At 39.0% G+C, this 22,141-nt stretch overlaps 1 protein-coding gene across 1 annotated transcript in view; it reads right to left on the reverse strand.

Annotated features, from left to right (window-relative positions):
- Positions 1-4,644: 4,644 nt before the first annotated feature.
- Positions 4,645-22,141, reverse strand: part of LOC140235790 (scavenger receptor cysteine-rich domain superfamily protein-like) — a 33,191-nt gene continuing 15,694 nt past the window's right edge. Inside the window, exons 2-13 of the mRNA XM_072315796.1 lie at positions 21,772-21,779; positions 20,443-20,769; positions 16,753-17,892; positions 15,554-15,874; positions 14,556-14,891; positions 13,503-13,823; positions 8,475-8,798; positions 7,619-7,870; positions 6,687-7,004; positions 6,072-6,386; positions 5,358-5,633; positions 4,645-4,988 (exon numbers count right to left, since the gene is read on the reverse strand). Coding sequence (XP_072171897.1) covers positions 4,645-4,988; positions 5,358-5,633; positions 6,072-6,386; positions 6,687-7,004; positions 7,619-7,870; positions 8,475-8,798; positions 13,503-13,823; positions 14,556-14,891; positions 15,554-15,874; positions 16,753-17,892; positions 20,443-20,769; positions 21,772-21,779 — 4,282 coding nt within the window. The remainder of the gene's footprint in view (positions 4,989-5,357; positions 5,634-6,071; positions 6,387-6,686; positions 7,005-7,618; positions 7,871-8,474; positions 8,799-13,502; positions 13,824-14,555; positions 14,892-15,553; positions 15,875-16,752; positions 17,893-20,442; positions 20,770-21,771; positions 21,780-22,141) is intronic.

Genomic DNA, 22,141 nt, shown 5'->3' on the forward strand with positions numbered 1-22,141 from the left:
TTCTCGATTGGTATTTTACAGTTCAAGCCCTGAGTGACATCCGATGATTATTCAATGTATGTACGGTTTACATTTTTACAAAAAGGAATATCTAATTAATGGTTATTCTTGTTAAAATTCATTGACTAAATTATTGGCGAAATTAAATTAAAATCTTAGATATGGATAATGTATCGTTCCTGTTTCATACTTTAAATTTAGTATCCGTAGAGATACGAAATTATGGCTGCATTAATACTTTCTGCTTGAGCAAAGGGGCAAGATGTAGACAATTTTAACAAAAACCAACGCAATGGTTACAGGTAGAATCCTTGATTTGCTGAAGAAAGAAGCACTATGAAGAGGCACCAGCGTAATGTGCTTCAACCATAGATATAACGGTTGATGACTAGACCTTCCCCACAGTTATGCTAATGTATATTTTCTCTCTGTTGCTCACTTGTGAATGGGGCTGTTTAAAAAACGGAGAATGACTCCAGAATTCTACAATTAGTGGAATATAGTTCATTGTGTGGGCGAATGGATTGCAATTAAAATTTCCTTTGGATAATGAGAGTATATTACTAGCAGATAGACACTTTATCCGCTGTCCTCCAGTGAAGTGCGCCTGAAGATTGAAACCAATCTATGTATCGACCTTGAGCAACGCAGTGAAGTGCTTGCCTTGCACACTCTGCTACCGTTCACAATCAGTGAAACCTTTTGTTTGTGCGTCAGTTTAATGATAAAATTGTCCTCATTTCTTCTTCTTCTTTTTTTTTTAAGGTGAGGCGGTTGTTTATCTGGTGAACGCACTTTCAGGCAATACGGGCCTATATGTGTATTGCATTACGTACATCACTTCAAAATTATACCTACATTCCATAATGAAAATTACGCATAGATCTAGTGCCGCTTTAGAAGAAAAGACAAAAAGAATAGAGCTTTAAAAGAGTAAAAGAACAAGGGCTATTTCGTTACATATAGTGAAGATTAAAGGGTGTGTACAGTTCTGGTCGAGGTGAGGATTTAGCTTTTAACGTTTTGCGAGATATTCAGAAACCACTCTATGAGATATCAAAGAGCATGCAGTTCCAAGGGGTATCACAAGTTTATTCGATGGAAATCGGTTTTGAAATGGCTGAGATATCCAAAAACGAGGTGAAACAAAGAGATCCTAATAAAGTTGTGGCATGTCGCGTTTTATCATTAGTACTTTTTTGGATATCTCAGCCATTTGAAAACCAATTTTCATCAAATAAACATTGAATCCTTCTTAAAATTACATGCTCTTTCATATTTCATAAGAGGCTTTTCATTATATCACTCAGGAATGTTCAAAACATGAATCCCCACCTCAGCCAGTACTGTACAGTCTCTTTAACTTTAAAGGGAGATGTAAACAACGATTCACAATCATACACACACACTGGGAAAAAATATGGCGGTAGCCCCCATTGCAGAGATTGTTAGACAATTGTTTTCTCAACGAAGGAAACAAAACATTCCAACATATTTATTGCAACATATGGGCCTACAGATTCTATCACTACAGTAGTAGCCATTATGAACTGAAAAGAAGTATTCAGCAGTTTAGACAGGTAATGAATTTGCGCGGCTCTATTCTGTTCTTGTAATATATGTGTATATAGTGCAAAAAAAAATGTACGTGTGGAAAGAAACCATACTACTTTCATATTCAAAGAGATTATACGCGAAAGGACAATTTGCAGACACATCACTGAAAAAAAAGCAATCCCACCAGTCCTGCTTTGGTGGAGGACGTCGGTTTCTGTGTGAGAGTCACTGAAAATATAAAAGCGGCCCAAAACATACCAATATGGCTCATGAACACGGGTGTGTCCTTCAAATATTTCTCGCATTTTTACACTGTGTTGTATGAGAAAATGTAGAAGCGCTTTCCGGTTTGATTAAAAAGAATGAGGAGGAGGAGAGGAGAGAGAAACATCATTCCGATCAGCCGAGCTGACAAGAATATGTGGCAAAATGTGACGAGCTTGAGTATCCTTACTACTGTCCCTCGGATAGGACATAAAATGGAGGTCCCGTGTATAAGAGAGTAACAAGTCATGCACGTAAAAGATCCCGCTTCACTCATTCATCGCAGAGAGCAGGGTGTTTAACCCGGTGAAGTGGTTCCACCCAACATCCAACTGGACCCCATGGAAAACCAGCTTAACGTAGCTGAATATGGGCTATCTTCTCAGATGGAAATGAACAACAACAACAACAACAACAACTGTTAAAAAAGTAATGAATGAATTAAAAAAAAATAATAATTTGTGGAAAACCAAGAAGAGATGTTCCATTGAAAAGAAAAAAAAATCCCAAATTTTCTTTTTCAGTGAAACATTTCTCGTCTTAACTCGTTGAATTTGATTAATTTTAGTAAAGAGGCATTTTTGTATGTGGGTCTCTTAAATTTTGGGTATTATTCCTTACATCCTTTTATGTCGTTTTTTGCAAAAGTATGTTGTGAGGGGCTTTCTTAACATGTCTCGTCTTAACTCGTTGAATTTGATTTAGTAAAGAGGCATTTTTGTATGTGGGTCTCTTAAATTTGTGGTATTATTCCTTACATCCTTTTATGTCGTTTTTGCAAAAGTATGTTGTGAGGGGCTTTCTTAACATGTTTTGATATCTAAAAGCACAGACAAATGAAATCAAAAACAAAGGAACAGACCTATGTTAATTATGTCTCTTACCTTCTTTGATATAGTAAGTCGCAATCAGGCCTTTTGTATCGTCCCCGACCGTTATAAGTCCGCACAAAATAACATATGGGCTACCAGCATTTCTTCTTTGAGAGGTTATCACTTTACTTCCACCCTTGGAGCCTCTCATCTTTTTTTTTTTCTTTTGTATAATTTTTTGTTTAAGGCCACAATTTTCAGTTTACTCTCTTTGGAATATCTTTGGTTTGCAGTACCAAGAAATAATTATAGATATGTGTACACATATCTATAGTTCACACGTGAGTGAACTATATTTTACTTAAGTTTACTCACATTAAGACCCATTTTTCCCCTTGAGACCATCAATAATGAATCTATTTTCTTACATCAATGAATTCAATTCAACAAACTTCCCCTAAAAATGATACGTACTTGATATTTACCAACTGAATCAAAAATCCTTGTGATGAAATAACAATTGGCAATTCTGCTATAAATTGTAAAAAATATAACAAGTTTTGTACTACGTCTTTATGTTGATTAACATTTAAATCAATTATAAAGCTCATCACAGATATTGAAGTAAACTTGCATCACAGTAATAACAGGAATTGATAAATGACTAAACTCATTTCTTCCCAAATATCTCTTAGTAATTCTGTATTCAACGAAAACATCACGGCGATTGAAATAAGAATGTTCTTTGACAATATCCTCGCAATAAAAAAATATGAAAAAAAAATGTACAGTGTCAATTATTTTTAAACTCACACGATAATAACCAAGAAATTTAAGAATTTTCAGAGTCCTTGTCTAAAATAATTTCATTTATTACTTTATACATTATACAACCGGAAACTAAATTAACATTTATTCTGTAAATACAAGGGATGTAAACAAAATAGTTATGGTATTTTGCAATATGGTATTTTTATCTTGTCATTCTATGTACTAACTTCATAACCACACATTCGTTAAAACCATTGCTTTTGATATACCAGGGAAGATTATATAATTATGCTGTGGGTCAAAGAGTTCTAATCTAATCAATTTTCTAATTTGGTGTGTGTGTGTGTGTGTGTGTCTTTGTGTTTGTGTATCTTTTGCATAGTAAAGTAAAAGAAATAAGAATGTTTTGCGCCTTGTGATTATTCAATAATAAACACAATAAACCCATCCAACTCCTGGTTCATGTACTTCTTTGCAAAACCATTAAATAATCGTAGTCGTAATTAGTTGGTTTATTAGTCAGGATTCCTTTTCTTTTTCAATTCTTTCAACTTTGTCAATTTGCGGAAAGAAAATTAATACACATTATGAACTCATAACCTGCCAATGCCTGCTGAGCCAAAAAGGAACATTATTTTGGCGAAACTCCTTATATTTCCTGGAAATATATTCATTCTTATCAGCTTGATGCAGAAAGAAAATGAGTTGCATCATAAAACATACAAATTCACACTTTCAATGAAGTCAAATTTATATTTATCACAAAGTTAAAAAAAAAACACACAATCAATATGGGTGCTGAAACTATTAACATGGACATTGCAGACATGATTCGGAAAGTGGGCTGATGAGAATATTGTTTGTATGTATTTTCTGTTTTTTCTTAAAAATCACATAGCACACATCAAATTTATTGAATGTACGCATCTGCATTGTACTGTCAATATGTAAAGTAATTTGAAATCAATATGCAACAATGCAATTTCACATGGTATTTACTCAGCTTTTATGCACCTATTTGACAAAGTAGGTGGTAGAAGTTTTTAGGAAAGGCAGATTTGAAGAAACATAGCTCAAGACCAGGTATCTTTAATCATCTAAATTAAAAATACTACGCGTGATACGTAGAACGTCCCTGTTTTCAATCACATAATAAGCGAATTGACTGTCTAGAATTGAACTGTAATGTTATCATGGAGTAAATAGCATATCATCAGCGTCTGATCGTTCAATTGTACTACTAATTGTCAGAGGCCCTGGCTTGATCAGCACAAACGACACTCGCCGCTTCGTAGGGACTGCAGTTATGTGTTTCGAATGGTGCATGTTGGCATTCAGCGAAGTTTCTTTCTTGGCCGGTACACGCCACATCATCCAGTACGAAATATCCAGAGCCCCGGCCGAATTTAGCACAGCAAGGGGCTTCCAAGGCCTCGACGTAGCCAAGCATCCGACAAATGACGTTCGCATCACGTATATCCCAGCTGTCGTCACACACCGTGCCCCATTTCCTATCGAACAAAACCTCCACTCGTCCTTCATTGTCACTACTTCCATTTGCAAGTCGAATATCAAGTTTGTATGCTGTGAACAAATAAGAAACAGGGGCAAAGAATGGTGTCAACATGTACCGAGAACAGTAGGTTATCACACTATCATCGTTTGTGACCCCGTAAGTGCTATCAGAACATTAATCATTTATTGACAGGATAAATTATTGAATAAACCGCTGAGACAGATGCCCACGGATTCTATAAGTGACATTAGGCACAATATTGATAATACTTCCTGTAACGAGTCTGCAGCGCCTAGCATTTGAAGCAAAAAGATCCATCAAGTGTAATAATCAAAACTTGGTAACTGCATAATACAGTAACCATGGTAACAATATTTATTGCTTACGTTTTGGCGAGCAAATGACGCCTGCGTCTTCGCGATGCCGGCAATTATTACCTCCGAAGCCAGGATACTGGCAGAAAGCCAGGTGACTTTCCTTCCCCATACACTCCATGTTATCAAGGAAAATGCCGCCAGAACCCCGGCCGAAACGAGCGCAGCAAGGGGATTCCAAGGCGCCGTCGTAACCTAGCAACCGGCAGGTGATGTTTGCCTCCTCCATCCCCCACATGTCGTCACAGACTGTTCCCCACAAGTCTCCGTCTTGGCTTACTTCCACCCTACCTTCCCTCTCATTGCTGCCCCCGACAAGACGGACGTGGAACTGAAGTGCTGTCGGTAACAAAATGCTACATGCCTTAGGCATAACTGCCCATGATTCTATACTTCACAATAGTATTGTTTTACTTAATCGTTTTTACTTAATCCTTTTAAGGGTTTCTTTGAAGGGTGCGTACAATGTTATAGTATTCTTTGTGCCAATTATCGCGCAAGGGACACAAAGGATCATCATCGGGCAGTGCAAGAATTGCATTTATATAGCTCAATCAGTCAATCGTGTTGTTACTTTCGTCACCTCCTATGGCGGCCTACACACGTGATACAGCATTCGGCATTTAAAAATCGTAGAAATTCAAATCACAACTAAACTTACTTTTATATTCGTTTCATAGTCCACGAAAAAGCTAAAATACTTATATATTTTTGATGGCGATCAAGACTATAGAATGTACAAAATGGAAGGGTATTTCCAAAGACAGTGACACTTACGTTGGGTCTGACAAACGTCATATGCCACTTCGTTGCAGTCTCGTGATGAAGAGCCGCTATACTGACAATCAGCTATATTTTCTTCGTATCCAGTACATTCCACATCGCTCATGATGGTATTCAGCGTCCCACGGGGAGTATCGAAGAATTCCCACCAGGAAGCTCCATACCCCAGCATCCTACAGACCACGGAAGCCTCGTTGTAACCCCAGTTATCCCTGCAGATGGAGCCCCACTCTCCATTGTACAATATCTCCACTCTCCCGGATGTCTGTTGCGTTGACCCTACGAGGCGCACGTCAAATTTGGGCTGGGCTGATTGAGTCAGCGAGGTGAGTAAGATAGTTAAAGACACAAGACATGACATCACAAGCAAATGACGATTGTCCTTTTTGCTTAACAACGAATTTCCTTTTGCGTTTCCATAGATATAAATCCTGTCAAAACGGATGAAATCTTTTCAAAGTTCAGTCGGGAGAACATTTTATGTATAATAACATTGTCTTTTCAGATATCAAGAGTTCAAATCTACGACTTTTCCACATGTTTTTCTGTGTTGATTACAATACACACACACACACACACACACACACACATCATAGTGCTGACGCTTACGTTCATTAGTGCATATGACACCTGCATCCTCGCTGTGTCCGCAATCGTGATGCCCAAAGCCCACATGGCTGCAGTTTACTAGGGAGCTTTCTGTTCCGTCACAGTTTAGGTCACTTATTAAGATTCTGCCAGAGCCTTCTCCGAATCTGGCACAGCAGGACGCCTCCAATGCCCTCTCGAAACCAAGCATCCTGCAAACTACTCTAGCATCTTCCAAACTCCAGGAGTCGTCACAGACTGTGCCCCACACTCCTTCGTGGAGAACCTCGACTCTTCCTTCATAGTCATTACTTCCATCGGCAAGACGGACTTTAAAACCTAGAATCAATGACGCGAATTAAAATAAGTACACATAATGAGGAGTAATTCACATATGATTCTTACAGAAGTAGAAGTAGATAGATTATATTTGTGCGAGATGAATACAGATTAGATATTAAATTACCGGTACCAAAGTCAGAAAGTTGCAACTGCCCCTTATCTTTATTTTTCATTAAGAAATATATCGCTAAGCCTGGTTTGGTTTAAGATAATCCCTGAGAACAAACTCAAATGAAGCATGTACAACTTTCTGTATCATCATGTGTACATTTCTACGACGACAAAGCAACAAAAACAAAACTTCATCACGCTACACTGTCATAGAATGGAGAATTAAAAACAGAGAGGCCAACGAAATTCTAAAGGAAAAAGCAATTTCACAGAAGTTTTGTAAGATTTGTTCACATATTATGCAAAACATACCGAGGCGTGAAAGTAATTCGCGTCGTTGGCTTTGGTACCTAAAAAAAAAAAAAAAAAAAAAAAAAAAAAAAAAAAAAAAACTACAACAACAACATTTTTCAATACATTACCTTCATCCGGAGCAGAACACACAACGCTTGCATCTTCCTCGTGTACACAATTATGGGACTTAAAGCCTCGATGCTCACAATCTGCCAAGTTCTCCTCCTGTCCATTACATGACACGTCGTCCAATATGATGCTGCCTGAACCGGGACCATAGCGGGCCTCGCGAGGGGCTGCCGCGGCCTCGCGAAAACCCAGCATTCTGCAGACAACGTTTGCATCATCGATACCCCAGGAGTCGTCACATACCGTGCCCCATTCGCCGTTGTATAGAACTTCAACTCTTCCTTCTATGTCGGTAGCTCCTCCGACAAGACGAACCTTCGGTATCTGTCCTGTTAAATATGTCATTAGGTAAATGTTAACAACTTAAACAGAAAATGACGCTGTTGTTCATTACGATTTGGTTCATCTTCGAGTACAAACAAAATATACAATACCTTCTCGTATGTTTATTGAACGTGGTACGTTGCACCGTGTACTGCGAATTTACATTTTCTAGTCCATAGTTTGCCTTTTTGCCCTGGCAGTTTGCAGAGACAGTTGATTCAAATACAATTTACTGGACATGCCGGAATTGAGGTGTTTTTTTTTTTTTTTTTTTAGTCTCTGTCTGCCTGTCTCTCCCGTTGTGTGTGTGTATGTGTGTGTGTCCTCAATACATTGGTTGCCCGTTTGTATGTTCACAGGTCAACCTCATAACAGTTCCGTTAGCTAGTGGTGGTTTGAGTAAAAGAACATCTGCTAAAGTGAGCTTCGATGTAAACGCCATTTGTTTGCTTGTTTGTTTGTTTGTTTTTTGTTTTCTATTGGCTTACACCTTCCCCAAGGGGAAAATGGTGATAAAACTGCAAAGACATGTACATTTAGCCTATAATTCCAAATTTTATGCATACAAAGATAACCAACGCAATGATTTCTTTTGAATGGAATACTGACCATCTGCAGAGCATATGACACTTGCGTCTTCGTCGTGCCTGCAGTTGTGTTCGCCGATATCAGAATGCAAGCAAGAGCTTATATTGTCTTCACCGCCATAACATCTCACGTTGTCCAGCAGGATATGTCTAGAGCCCTGGCCAAAGTGAGCACAGCAAGGGGCTTCGGCGGCACCTCCGAAGCCGAGCATTCTGCAGACGACGTTGGCGTCGTCTATTCCCCAGGAGTCGTCACAGACCGTGCCCCATTCTCCGTTGTGGAGAACCTCTACCCGTCCTTCCATTTCATTGGTCCCATTAGCCAGACGAATTGCTAGTTCTTGTTCTATTCAGAAGAACATCACAAATTGCTGTAGTGTTAATCAACTGAATGCCTCAAGTCCTCCAAAGTGTGCACTCCTGGCGACATTGCATTTCACATAAGGTTACAGCATGGATATTGATGACAAGTTTTATTTCAATAATATATGGTGGTACAACATTTCTCGCTGGTATCATTTCAGACGATAGAGGCAATCCTTGACCGTTTGAATATATTCTACATCAAGTAATGTTGAAGAAAACAAGATTTTGGATACTTCTCTTGCAATGTGATAACGGTGAGAAGCTATTGAAGCAGAACCATAAATTACATTAATTGAATATAATTAAGCATGAATTAAATTTTGTAATATAACTGTGACGCCTTTGGGGGGCAGGTCTGACTTTGATGAATGCTAAACTTTGAATTGGTCTATGATATGAAAAAAAAAATGAATAAACAATTGAATAAACCTTTCAAAGTTACACAATTTTGAATGTTTTATTGGCAAAGTTGGCTTTAAGTGCATTATTACCCCCATTTATTCTTCATTTTATGATCTCTGATTTTATACGGTAAACATGATGACGCATCACACGCACACACACACACACACTACATACTCACACACACACACACACACACACATATGCATAACATATGTTTAAGCATATATCGTATATTCCAGTTAGAATAATATTCGAATTCATGAAAAGTGCAGAGCACGTCAAAACCCAGATGGCGATAATTTCTCGTTGCATCTCCAATCGTTGTAAATCAAAATATGAGCATGGAATAAAAGTGGAGGCACAAGTAAACAGCTACAATATGCATAACATATCACTTACCGCGCTCTCTGCTTGCACAAACGGGCAAGATGCAGGTCAATTTCAGAAAAATCAAGGCACCGGCGAAAAACAATGTCTTCATCATGGTCACAGGTAGCAGCGTCGAGTTTTGAAGAAAGATCCACTAAGAGTAGGATACCACCTTTAGCTAGAAAACATGCATTTAACCTTTCCTATGTTCACGTCTGTGTGTGTCGTTTAAAAGAAGTAATTTGATCATACTCGAGTCCGCGGGGGATAGAAATGTGTTGACAATAAATATGTTGTTTTGATGTAAAGTATAAGAGTGTGACCAGCAGATTAATCTGCCCTGTAATGAATTGGAACAGAAGATTGAAACCAATCTCTATATTAACCTTGAGCAACCGATACCGTTACCTTTATCTATCATTAAAACCTGTGCGTTTTGTTTGCTTTATTTTGGGTTTGCCTTCTCTCTTTCCTTTTGTTTGCTTTTGTGTGTGTGTGTGTGTGTTTGTGTGTTTGTGTGTTTGTTTGTTTGTTTGTTTGTTTGTTGGTTGGTTTTTTTGGGGGGGGGGGGCGAGTGTGAGAAACGCAAGTTCAATCAATAAGGACCTTAGTGGCCTATTGCATACTTTTTTTTTTCATTGCAAATTAACGTCCAAATATCAAATGAACGACAAAACGTAGAAGAATGGTGAGACTGCCCCCCCCCCCCAAAAAAAAGAGCAATAGTAATAATCTAAAATGTCTGGATTAAAGAAAACAGAATTGTAACTTATACGAAATCAATCTATAAAGTATTCACGTGATAATCACTGTCTTATTTCACTTGGTGAAAACTAACCTAATACGGAAGGGATACACCACACACATATCTACACACGAACTGGAAAATTAAAGTGTTGCAGCCACCATTAGGGCAGGAAATGACGTATTAAAGCAGTGGCTTTCATAAGAAAGAAAATTAATACATTGCGATATATAAAGTGCGTCTACAGATGCAATCGTTAGAACACCCTGGGCCACATGTGCTTGACAAGAAATATTAAGGAGTTTGCACGAGTAATGAAGTTGCGTGAACCTTTTTGTGATACTGGAATACACGATAGTAATGACATTATTATTTATAGGTGGAAAAGAGAGAGAGAAAAAGAAAAGAAAAGAGTATACTTCAGGTAAGGTCACTTCGTTTAAAACACTCGGCCTTTTACGTCAACCGGTGTTTCTGTTTTGTAATGAAAACTGACAAGTGCACAATGAAAACTCTTCAAAACTTATGAAAAATGCTGCAAATAATTCCATGCATAATAATACATTCATGTGTGTGAAGGTGTGTGTGTGTGTGTGTGCGTGCGTGTGTGTGTGTGTTTTCACGCAGCACATATAGTGTAAAGCCAACGTATTTCTCCTTACTCGCATATCATTCTATTTCTTTTAATTGTCCAAAACAAGCACTGAAAATAGGCTAATGTCATCAAGTCTGACCTCAATTAAAAGGCTGTATGGACCTTACTGCACAATCTACACGATCAAAGCCAAAACTACTGAGTTCATCAGAAAAATAAATACCTAATCAGTTTGATATTTTCGTACATTTGATATGTTTATTTTCCAATCTAATTACTGTGACATATGTATAGATGATATATGTTTAGGCAAACATATTTTGTCTGAATTTATAATTTCCTCATTTTGAATTATATATATATATATATATATATATATATATATATATAAATATATATATATGTATGATTTCGTCATACATTCTAATGAGTCATTATATCTCACATATAAACAATCGCAGTCAGCAACTTTCATTTATCTGTGAAGTATCATAACCAACCTTGTGCTATGAATATCAACAAAATCCAATAGACAGAGCAAGCTCTCATGATCTTGTTATGTAGAAATGTTTCCATTTATTTTCGCTAGACTAACCTTTGACCACACCATGAATCTATTGCATTCCTTGAAAACGAGTAACTAAATACACATGCAAAAAGAATATATATTATATAATTAGGTAATAACCAAAAGCTTGATAGATTATATACAGTATGTCCTTGACAGAAATCTTGCTGCAATAATCTCAGCTTTTCTTCCTATACCTCTCGTCTCGATTCTACCCAAATGCATTGAAACATTATTAGTTGACAAAGCATCATGTACTTCTCTGTTTGATGATATACATGGCAGCAATAGCACCACAAACAAAAAGAAAGAAAGAAAGAAAGAAAGAAAGAAAGTAAGTAAGAAAGAAAGAAAGAAAGAAAGAAAGAAAGAAAGAAAGAAAGGAAAGAATGTATTGCGGTTGGTGCACGGTGCACGAGTAAGCTGGGTCATTACGGTAATATCCCAATGTCTGGCCATTCAGAACTCTGCGATAATTTTACCACGGGTTGTCTCACAAAGATAGTTGCTGGTATAAACACAAGAGAAGCCTGAACCTGCCAATTGTCCGACAGGCAAAGCCTCCTACTCTTTGATAGGTTTATATTCCACATCGAATATAAGTCTTCATAATGAAGACTATTTTGTTGGTGAAGGTGAACGCAGTATCGCGTAGCGGACCAGCCATTGCTTTTTAGTCTAGAATAAGACACGCTGTACTGATTATGAACCTATACGCTACAGGACCATTATTTAACCACAGGCTGCAACAGGCAGAGCTGATAAATGACCAACGTGAGGGCCTGTGGTCATGCATGATCTCGATCAGTATGATTAACATATATTTAACTCTGAAAATTCCACCTTGACAACTGATTGACAACGTCCTTCACAATCAAAGTGACCTTCAAATCAAGAGGAGTCGATGAAAACAAATTGTCCTTATTTTAGGGTTGCATTATTTTCTTTCCATTATGAATATCGCTTATTTCATAATATAAAGTAACGTATGATATCTTATTTTGGTTGCAGAACTTTCCAAAGCCTCTCAAAGGGATGGTATATGTCATTTTTAGATTTTTGCAAGATAACTGATTACATGAAAGGAGCATGGATGCATGTTAGAGAAATATAACGCTTAAAGTCGGTTTTAAAATAGCTGGATATCGAAAATTGAAATAATACGAAGTGGTCATAATAAAAGGTTGATACCACGTTTTAATAGGACCTATTAGTTATTAGATATCTCAGCCATTTAAATACCAATCTTTATGAAATAAACTTTTGATCACTCTTGAAATTGTGGGTTTTTTTCCTTTTATCATATGTGGTTCCTAATTATCTCGCAAAAAGTTAAAATCTGAACCCCCATCTCAGTCCAAAATATATAATCGCTTTGATTTCTGAGTCGAAACTGATCTTCAAATTGGAAACACATTAATGAAGACTAAAGTCCAAGTCTGTCTCCCTCTCAAAAAAAAACAACAAACAAACATGAAAATGATGTTAATACAGTTTGTACGACGCCAGACCGACTTGAAAGCTTAAAATGCTTACCTTATAAACATATGCTTGAGGTAACCATACAAATGCAAAAGATAAATCGCAGAAGTGTGCTTACCCCAAAACATTGCAACTAATACTTCAACGAGTTTAGATATCAACTGGAGAAGGACATGACATAATATAATTTGATATAATTTGTTTGTTTTATAAAACTAATGATACAGATGACACTTTTTGAGGCAATGTCAAATCGATATACGACACAAAGAATAATTACAGTTATATAAGATTATAACCACAGCTAGATTTCGATCTCCGCTAAGTTATGCTTGGAGCAATCTTTTTGGATCACAAAGCCTTGCTACTGCATGAAGCTTGGAACGTGATAATGACAAAACAAATAAGTGCAAATATATTCGCAACCTATTGCAAGAGTAATTCTACTGACTGATCATGACTGAAAACTGTCAGTGTAATATACACTGCGGTTCTTTTACTTTCGTTTAATCAATATTACGTGTGGGTCGACAAATAACTCCAGCGTCTTCTCCATGTACACAATTATGTGTCCCAAAGACACGATGCTGACAGTCAGCTAGATTGTCTTCTTCTCCAGAACAGCTCACATCATCCAGTAAAATATCGCCAGAGCCCTCTCCAAATTTCGAACAGCAACGAGCATCCAAGGCCTCTTGATAACCAAGCATTCTGCACACAACGTGGGCGTCTTCGATACCCCAGGAATCGTCACACACGGTGCCCCACGTTCCGTTGTAACGAACCTCAACTCGTCCTTCATTGGCACTCCCTCCATTCACAAGACGAACCTCAAGCTCCTCTGTTATTTATTTTAAAAAAAAACAATAGTCGGTGACATTGTTTTCTTTAACTGTTCCATATCTCACAATCACGCCCTACTATAAAGATACAATATTAATGGACCTTTGGAATAGAAACATCACAACTGCACAAGAAAAACACTAAACATAATCAAAGAGGACATTGGTACATCTGAACTGTTCTATAACATCCAACTATTTAAAAATTAAGTACTTTTTATTCTGGTTTTTTTTTTCTTCTGATTTTCATATACCCGTCAGGATATTATTTAACTATCGTTCTCGATGAATGGAAGCTTTAATGAACGTGTGTTTACTTATTTATTTTTGTGTGTTTACTTATTTATTTTTGTAGGCATTTTGTAGGCATATGGATGTATCAAAAAATGTAAGTACTATTTCCAAAGGACGGTTCTGCGACGACCAAAAATGTGAATAAGTAAATAAGTAAATGAAATAATAGCCTACGATCGATTTATTGATTGTGTTCTTTTTTTTCATAACAACCACAGCAGTTTCCTTGATTTTAGTTACAAACGGGAGCCCAGAGAAGTTCTTATGAGAGTACAAAAAGCCTATAAGGCACTTTGAGATGTTTACAGGAAAAGGTAAATACCAGAGTTGAATTGATGAGACCATAATCATCATCCTCACTGTGGTAAGTTCCTTCAATGAGACTCACATTGCTCGGTGCAGCAAATGTACGATAAGGGAGTATTCAAGAAACGTACCCCCTTGGTTGCACACAACGCCGGCAACCTCGTCTTGCCAACAATTATGTTGTCCCATTGGATGGTGGGAGCAATAAGCTAGGTTACGCTCTAACCCAGAACATTCCACGCTGTCGAGCAAGATATTGCGGGTGCCAGCTCCGAATCTGGCACAGCAAGGTGCCTCCGTTGCGCCACTGAAGCCCAGCATCCGGCAAACGACGTGCGCATCACCGAGATCCCAGAAATCGTCGCAGACCGTGCCCCACTGGCCATCTCCTAGCCGGACCTCAACCCTGCCCTCTCCGCTGCTTTGACCGCCTGCCAGACGGACCTCAAATAGCTGCCCTGGCTGGGCTGCAATTCGAAATGAAACGCAAACATATCGATAAGCTAACGTACAAACACAGGGCTAAAATACGACTTACTTTTGTAATGTTTCGTGAAAGTATTTTTTTGGGCAAGTTTATTATGAAATCTTTTCACTCTGTCCTTAGGAGTCATTTTGTCTTGCGTCTCTTCTTATCTCAATTTTGTTGGTCTGAGTTTGTGAGCACATCATTGCGCAACTTTATACAACGCAGTCGCTGCATAAATAAAAACGCGTCATTTTGAGTTCTGCAACGATGAACCCCGACGGTCAGGGATTGCGCTAGAAAGTGTCTTTTTTTTCCATGGATTTATTGCGAGGGATCTCTATGGATTTATCTATGTACCTTCTGAAATATAAGCATGCACTTTACGTGAGTAACGTATAAATTCTTACAAGTAATGTATATATAATTAAGTTTTGTAGTTGTGTTGTGGTTCCCCGATGTGATGGCGAGGCCCCGTCCGTGTGACGCCGTGATTCGCACGACGTCTGGTCTGGCTAATCATAGTGATGGAACATATACAGGCAGGCCCTACATTTTTCATATTATGCAATATGCAATCAACGTATGGACCACTACACATTATCGCAAGCAAACCTTTGTTTTTTCTTGAAAGACGATGTCTACTTTCTCATTCGTACTGACCTACTTTGCATCTTACACCGACGTCCTCTCCGTGGTTGCAGTTGTTTATCCCATACCCACGGTGATCGCACTGGGCAATGTTGGCCTCAACACCAACGCACTGGGCGTCATCCAGCCAGATGCCACCAGAACCTGGCCCGAACGTTTCTGGAGGTGCAACAGACGCAAGGCCGCCGTACCCCAACATCCGACAAATCACCTGGGCCTCATCCTCACCGAAGTAGTCATCACAGACTGTCCCCCAGGTCCCATTAAACAGCACTTCGACTCTACCCTCCGCTGCAGTCTCCCCGTCGCGGAGGCGTACCGTGACATCGCCATCTTTATGTGAAGTGCGAGTCAGAATTTCAGATTATTAAACGTTGGTGCTTTTAGGGTCTATATCTTTCACGCCTGAAAAAAAAAAAAAATTGGATGTTTACCATTAAAAAAGTATTGTATTAGTATTGTTTAAGAAGTACTCCGTGAATTATACTGTTTTCCCCCCCCCCCTCTCTCTCTCTCTCTCTCTCTCTCTTTCTCTCATGATTTTGACGTCTCTTAAGGCTTATGTCAAGATATCGAAAATTATAAAATAACATGTAATTCCGCTAACAACGGCATTTATAATCATGACGGAGCACTTATTTATTATTTTTTTTATGAACGAAGGACTACAAAAGCAAAATGTATTGTAAGTTCTGTCAAAGAATATGATGTTCTCTCCCTGGTGATACAAAAAGCATATAATACTGACACGAGCTTTATGTGAAGCGGTGCTACAAATCCTACTGCATTTTCTCTATTGTAACCCGTTGGAGATTAGCCCCGATTATGCTCGGGCACGTGTCTATAGGAAAGACGTGTTGTAGCCCAAGCAATCCATCCTCAACGGGTTAATGTCGATAGATTTATCTCCAATCAAAATTTGTTTCACAAAGACGAATCTACAACATCTCGAAGTAAAAAAGAAAAAACCCAAACAAACAAACAAACAAACAAACAAACAAACTCAGAATATGAATATTTAGTTTTAGAGAATGTGGATAATGTAAAGTCGTATACATGGTTTATACCTCACTGATAAAGAAAACTCTAGTACAGGGTTCATACTTCATTGACTTCCGAGCAATCCTTCTTCCCTAAACTTGGCTGCCACCAGTGAGACATTCTCTTACAGTGTACTTCTTTTGTGAGAAAAAAAAAATATTAAGTCTTACCTCTTTCACCAAATGAGGTAATGGTGTATCTGCACATCTCTCTCATGCTAGAGAAGCCAAAGTAGGTATGCAAAGCGCTTGTAAATTCATCATCGGGTATCGGAGGGGAGAACACATTAGAAATGTTATGAAGAAGGGAACCGAATTCAGTGCACCTATTCTCGTCCATAAGGATTTCACGAGCTCGACTGACCATATTCGCTGCAACCGAGTCAGTGGTTCCCATAGACACTGCAGACGTGATAGCACTACAGAGGTACTCCCTGTTCTCAAAACCCGTTGCAATTGCAGCAAAGTGCGGAATGTCCACGAAGAACACCTTAACAAAATCTTCCGGCTTGTCAGAGGGTACAACGTGGCTAGGATATGTTTGGGATGTAATCTCGTCCCAGCTATCGCATATTTCGGCAGCTCTGGGAAAGAGAGTTTTCAAGAATTCGGTAGCGAATTCAGTGACCAGGTCTCGAATGGTCCGTCCAGAACCAACGAGCTCTCCAGCTGCCTGGCAAACTGAATCTTCGTCGAATTCCCCAATACCGTAAAGATCTTGGAGAAGCTGTTGAAGTTGGGCCAGAAAATCAAACGGTCGTAGAGGATTGTTTCCAGAGGGCAGTGGGGTGGTGAACCACTGGATTGGGCGCCCGGATTCAGCATTCGCTATGATCTTGTCATTCCACGAGGGAAATAATGTCGCGTCGGAGTCGTCCGAAGAAGCTGATGCCCAGGTATGCGCTTTGTGTGTTTTGGAATATGTCTGAGAAAGTCCGAATGCCGCGAAGAGCGACCGACAGTAGTCCTCACCCTTCAACGATGACCCATTTCTCAGAGATTTCAAAACCGGATCGCAGATTGCTGCCAGTTGATCCATGGGGCCTCTGTCAGCTGGTTGGGTGAGAATGGCGGGCAGACGGGGAGCAATCCTCAGGCAAAATTCCCCTACAGCCTGGAGTTGGCTGTCTGACGTCCACATGAGCCCTGCGGTGTCGATCAGGTTAGCGACTGCAAGAAATGGACTCAGTTCGCCTGGGATATTCGAATAATCATCTAGGCCGTTCTGTTGCACATACGGCAGCACGCACTGCAGGGCTGCCTCCCAGTCCACTTCAAGTGTAGTCGGAAGAGGACACGGCTCGAGTCGACCTTTAGTAGGAATAGCGCCAAATAATTTTATGTGTTCTATAAAAATAAAGTGTCAGAATCAATGCCAAGGGAACCAGAACAATCATTCCAGGTGTCTCTTGAAAGATTCAGAACAGCAATACAGTGATGATACTAACAAAACCCCAGAAAGAAAATTTGAGATCAGCTAGTAAGGAAGTTGAAGATGAATACAACTTGACGAAGAATTCTAAATCGCATTTAAGTGTGAACGTTTTGAAAGAATTTGAATTAAGATTATATTTTACAAACAAATAATCGCATCATGTCAATTCTGAATTATAGAAGAGCATCTTCACCGCACAAGCTAAATTTTGATTGTGGAGTTAATCAAAAAAAAAAGTAAAGGTAAGTGAAAACCAGCTTAAAGGGAACGCAAGCCCAAAGAGCAATATGGGTTGAGTGAAAGGAGCAATTGGTAGAACACAACAGTGAAAGTTTGAGGAAAATTAGACAATCAATGCAAAAGTTATGAATTTTTGAATATTTGGTGTTGGAACCGCTGGATGAGGAGACTACTAGAAGTTATGACGTATGAGTGGGCAACATTACAAAGAAAATAATAAAGATAATTCAACAACCGCTTTCAGAAAGCAGGGGGAATAATTGCTACCCTTAAAATATGTAATTATCAAGTTGATGAAATTTGTAATTTTCATGAAATATGAATTTTTGTAGAATGTTCTTTATATTCTTGTCCACTCATACGTCATAACCTCTAGTAGTCTCTTCCCAAGCGGTTCCAACACCAAAACTTTAAAAATCTATAACTTTTACATCAATTGTCCGATTTTTCTCAAATTTTCACTGTTGTGTTCTACTAATGTTGCTGCTTCCACTCAATCCACATTGCTTTTTGGGTTTGCTTTCCCTTTAACAAAAGTTTCAGGGTGATGTTTTGAACTCGTCCTCGATCTATTCCACAATTCGTCCAATGAGTGAATGAATTTGTCCCAGGAAGTGGGCCTAATACTTAAATTAGTCATTTGGTCATTTAGTCATTAGTCTCACTTGCCGGACGCGTTCTACTTAAGTTCTACTTGCGGGTATTCTGTGTGACCTGCGTTCCAGGCGCGTTGAGGGCTGTCAACTCAAAGAAGAAATTCTTCTGTAGGAATGGTAGAAGTCCCAGAGAATGTCATTATCTTGGCCGCATACGGGGACTGCGAAGTACTTACGCCGGAGTTGCTTGCCAGTTGCTGCTGCTAAGGGCCTACTACTGGCGTTCTGCGCGGATCTCTGCGGGCAATCCCCGTGACTCACCCGGAAAAGTTTTGCTCATGCTCAAAACCTGGCTGCGGGTAAGTCGGGCTTGCGTGCGCTCCTCCGGGCAACTGCGGGCGAGATAAGCGCTAGGTATTGTCAAGTGCGGACCAACTGCGTAAAGCTCCTGGTAGCTAATTTGTTTCCCCGTAAGGCAACATGCAAAACTTCCCCAGATACGGTGTGACGAGGCCTTGAGCATGCTCAAAACTTGTTCCTAGTGACTCGCGGGGGTTTGCCCTCAGAGGCACAGGCAGAATAATAGTAGGAGACCCATAATTACCAGCAGCACCTCGCTGGCAACTCCAACGCAGGTACTTCGCAGTACCCGTAAGTCGCTCGTAACAGAAAACGGATCGGTTCAAAAGCTCTCTCGCGCAGGTCACACAGAAGACATGCAAAAAGAAGGTAAGTGGCACGCGTCTAGCAATTAAGACACAAGTGCGAAACTCGCAAACATTCTTGTCCTCCCGCAGAAAATTCCCCTACGTGCTGGAAAATCCCTACTCGCAACAAGCCCGCGTAGCTTGCCCGGAAACGTGTGACATGGCCCCTATTTATCTTCACCCGGGCGGGAGAAGCCACATGACTGTACTTAAATACTCTGGTATTAGAGCCGTACCAACATGGTAGGGTCCCAGCAGGTTTTATGGCCATAATTCCGATGTTTAGAGTATGACGATAGTTAACATTAAAGGTAAAAGATATTCATATTTTGCAAAAACGCACTTTCATGTTCCGTTTTAATACTAATTCATTACCGTGTTCATTCGAAAATATGTTCCATTTAAATGCAAAAGTTCACTCGTATCCAATAAGGTAAGCAACAGACGTGCACATATGTATCCCCAAAACACTCTTAGCCCATAAATCCGTAAGACATATTGGCCCAGATATTTGGAAGTAATTACCCCCTGAATTACGTAACATCAAGTCCATATATTCATTCAAAAATACAGTTAAGATAAGTGCTTGTATTCGCCATACCTAGATATTTTCTTTTTTCTTGTGTATATATGTGTGTGTGTGTGTGTGTGTGCGTGTGCTATCAAGGTAACACAAACATGTCTATTTTGAATAATCAATGCTAGAGATTACGAGATAACTTGAGACCAAAAACACGATCCAGCTTCTGTCCAACAGAGTGCAATTATCATTTGCTCAACGTTGCCTGTAAACGACCGTCCATTTTACCCTTCCGGTGGGTCCATGAAAACGTCCACGCTTTTACTTTCACTTTGCTTATTATTATGTTACGGCTGTACCTACCTTCATCGACGCACGTGACAGCAACATCTTGCCAGTTCCCTTTGCAGTAATCAGTTGACAAGTAACCCTCATTATGACACTCGTCGAACCTTTGTTCAGCTCCGGTGCACTGTATATTGGAGACAATCGCAGTATCGTCATTTTCTGGGTAGTACGTGAAGAGATTGAGAGAGCTGCCGTCGAAACCAAGCTGTCGACATACGACGGACGCGTCATCAAAGTCCCAACCGTTACTGCAAACTGTTCCCCATTCGCCGTTGTAGAAGACTTCAAGCCGTCCTTCTAGATCATTCCGTCCCCCGACAATGTGAATGGGCACATCAGGACCTCGATCAACAAGTATGGGTAGTTCGGTGAGCAATGCAAAACTCTGATTTATTAAATGCATACCACTATTACAACAGCTGTTCATCTGGACTTCATATTAATCATTTCATTTCATTTCATTTCATTTCATTTATTTATTTCTTCATCCAAATTCAATTCATTTCATTTCAATTCAATTCAATTATTTTCACTCTTCTTTTTCCAACAAATGAATACAAAACTATGTCACAGTTGTAGTTTGTGTGAAGCATAATTATTTGAAAGCATTAAACTAAAAAAAGCAGCAGTGATAAACTGGAATTGAAGTGAATAACTGTTATAATGAGAAACTACTCAGTATAAAACTTAGTTTCCGTTCGCTACAACCAAATCGTCCAAGTAAAAATGCCCTACTTCTTAAAAAATAATAATGGTTCTCGTCTATAATAGAAACCTTCGGGTTATGCTATAACACTCATTAACTAATTCTTTGAAGTTAAACTTTATACTCCAGCTAACGAAAATATTCATCGTTCTTACCAAGAGCTACCCAGAGATCATATAATACATATACATGCAATCAAGGAGGAAAAGAAGAAAAAAAAAAAGAAGAAGAGGGTCTTTAACAATTTCTGCACAGTGAGGGACTTTGTAGACTGTGCTATACCTAACATGGAATTTCTGTGTCAACCAGCATTCGAAGCACACAGAATTTTGATACTGTGAACGCCGTAATACCAGTAATAATGATTTAGTAGAAGTAGTAGTAGACGCCCGTCATTATCATAATTATTGCAAAAAATTAATCTACTCTATGCGCATATTCCGCTTTTTCTGATCTCCAACTTGAAAACAAGATAATGGATCACAGTAGTCTTTACTTTATTCCGATACTGTAGACTCCATCAAAAGTACAGTGAACTTTAAAACTGAGAAGCTGATAATTTCTCGTTCCTGTTTTATGTGTTTTATTAAATCAAATGTAAGTGCAGAGAGATACAAGTTAACGACTAGATTGCTTACCTTGCTTACTGCTTGAGCAAAGGGGCAAGATGCAGGCAAACAGAAGAATCCACGCACTGGCAAAACATAATTTCTTCACCATTGTCACAGGTTGAATCGTCGATATTTTAACAAAGAAACTCTATGTAGAGGATACAAGCTCTGACTAGAAATACATCAAACAATAAACCTTTCCTACAGAGTTATGATATCTTGTTTCCGGGATGTTCCGTTTACGTCTGAATGGAACAGTTCAAAGAGAATGATTCGATAATTCTTCAATCAGTTGGGGTTGACAGACACAAGAGACACGCAGAAGTTCATCAATCTCCCCCGCATAATATGTGGGCAAACACATAGCACATAAATACAACGCTGCAGACAAAATGTC

Source organism: Diadema setosum, chromosome 12, assembly GCF_964275005.1.
Source record: "Diadema setosum chromosome 12, eeDiaSeto1, whole genome shotgun sequence".
Classification (NCBI taxonomy): Eukaryota; Metazoa; Echinodermata; class Echinoidea; order Diadematoida; family Diadematidae; genus Diadema; species Diadema setosum.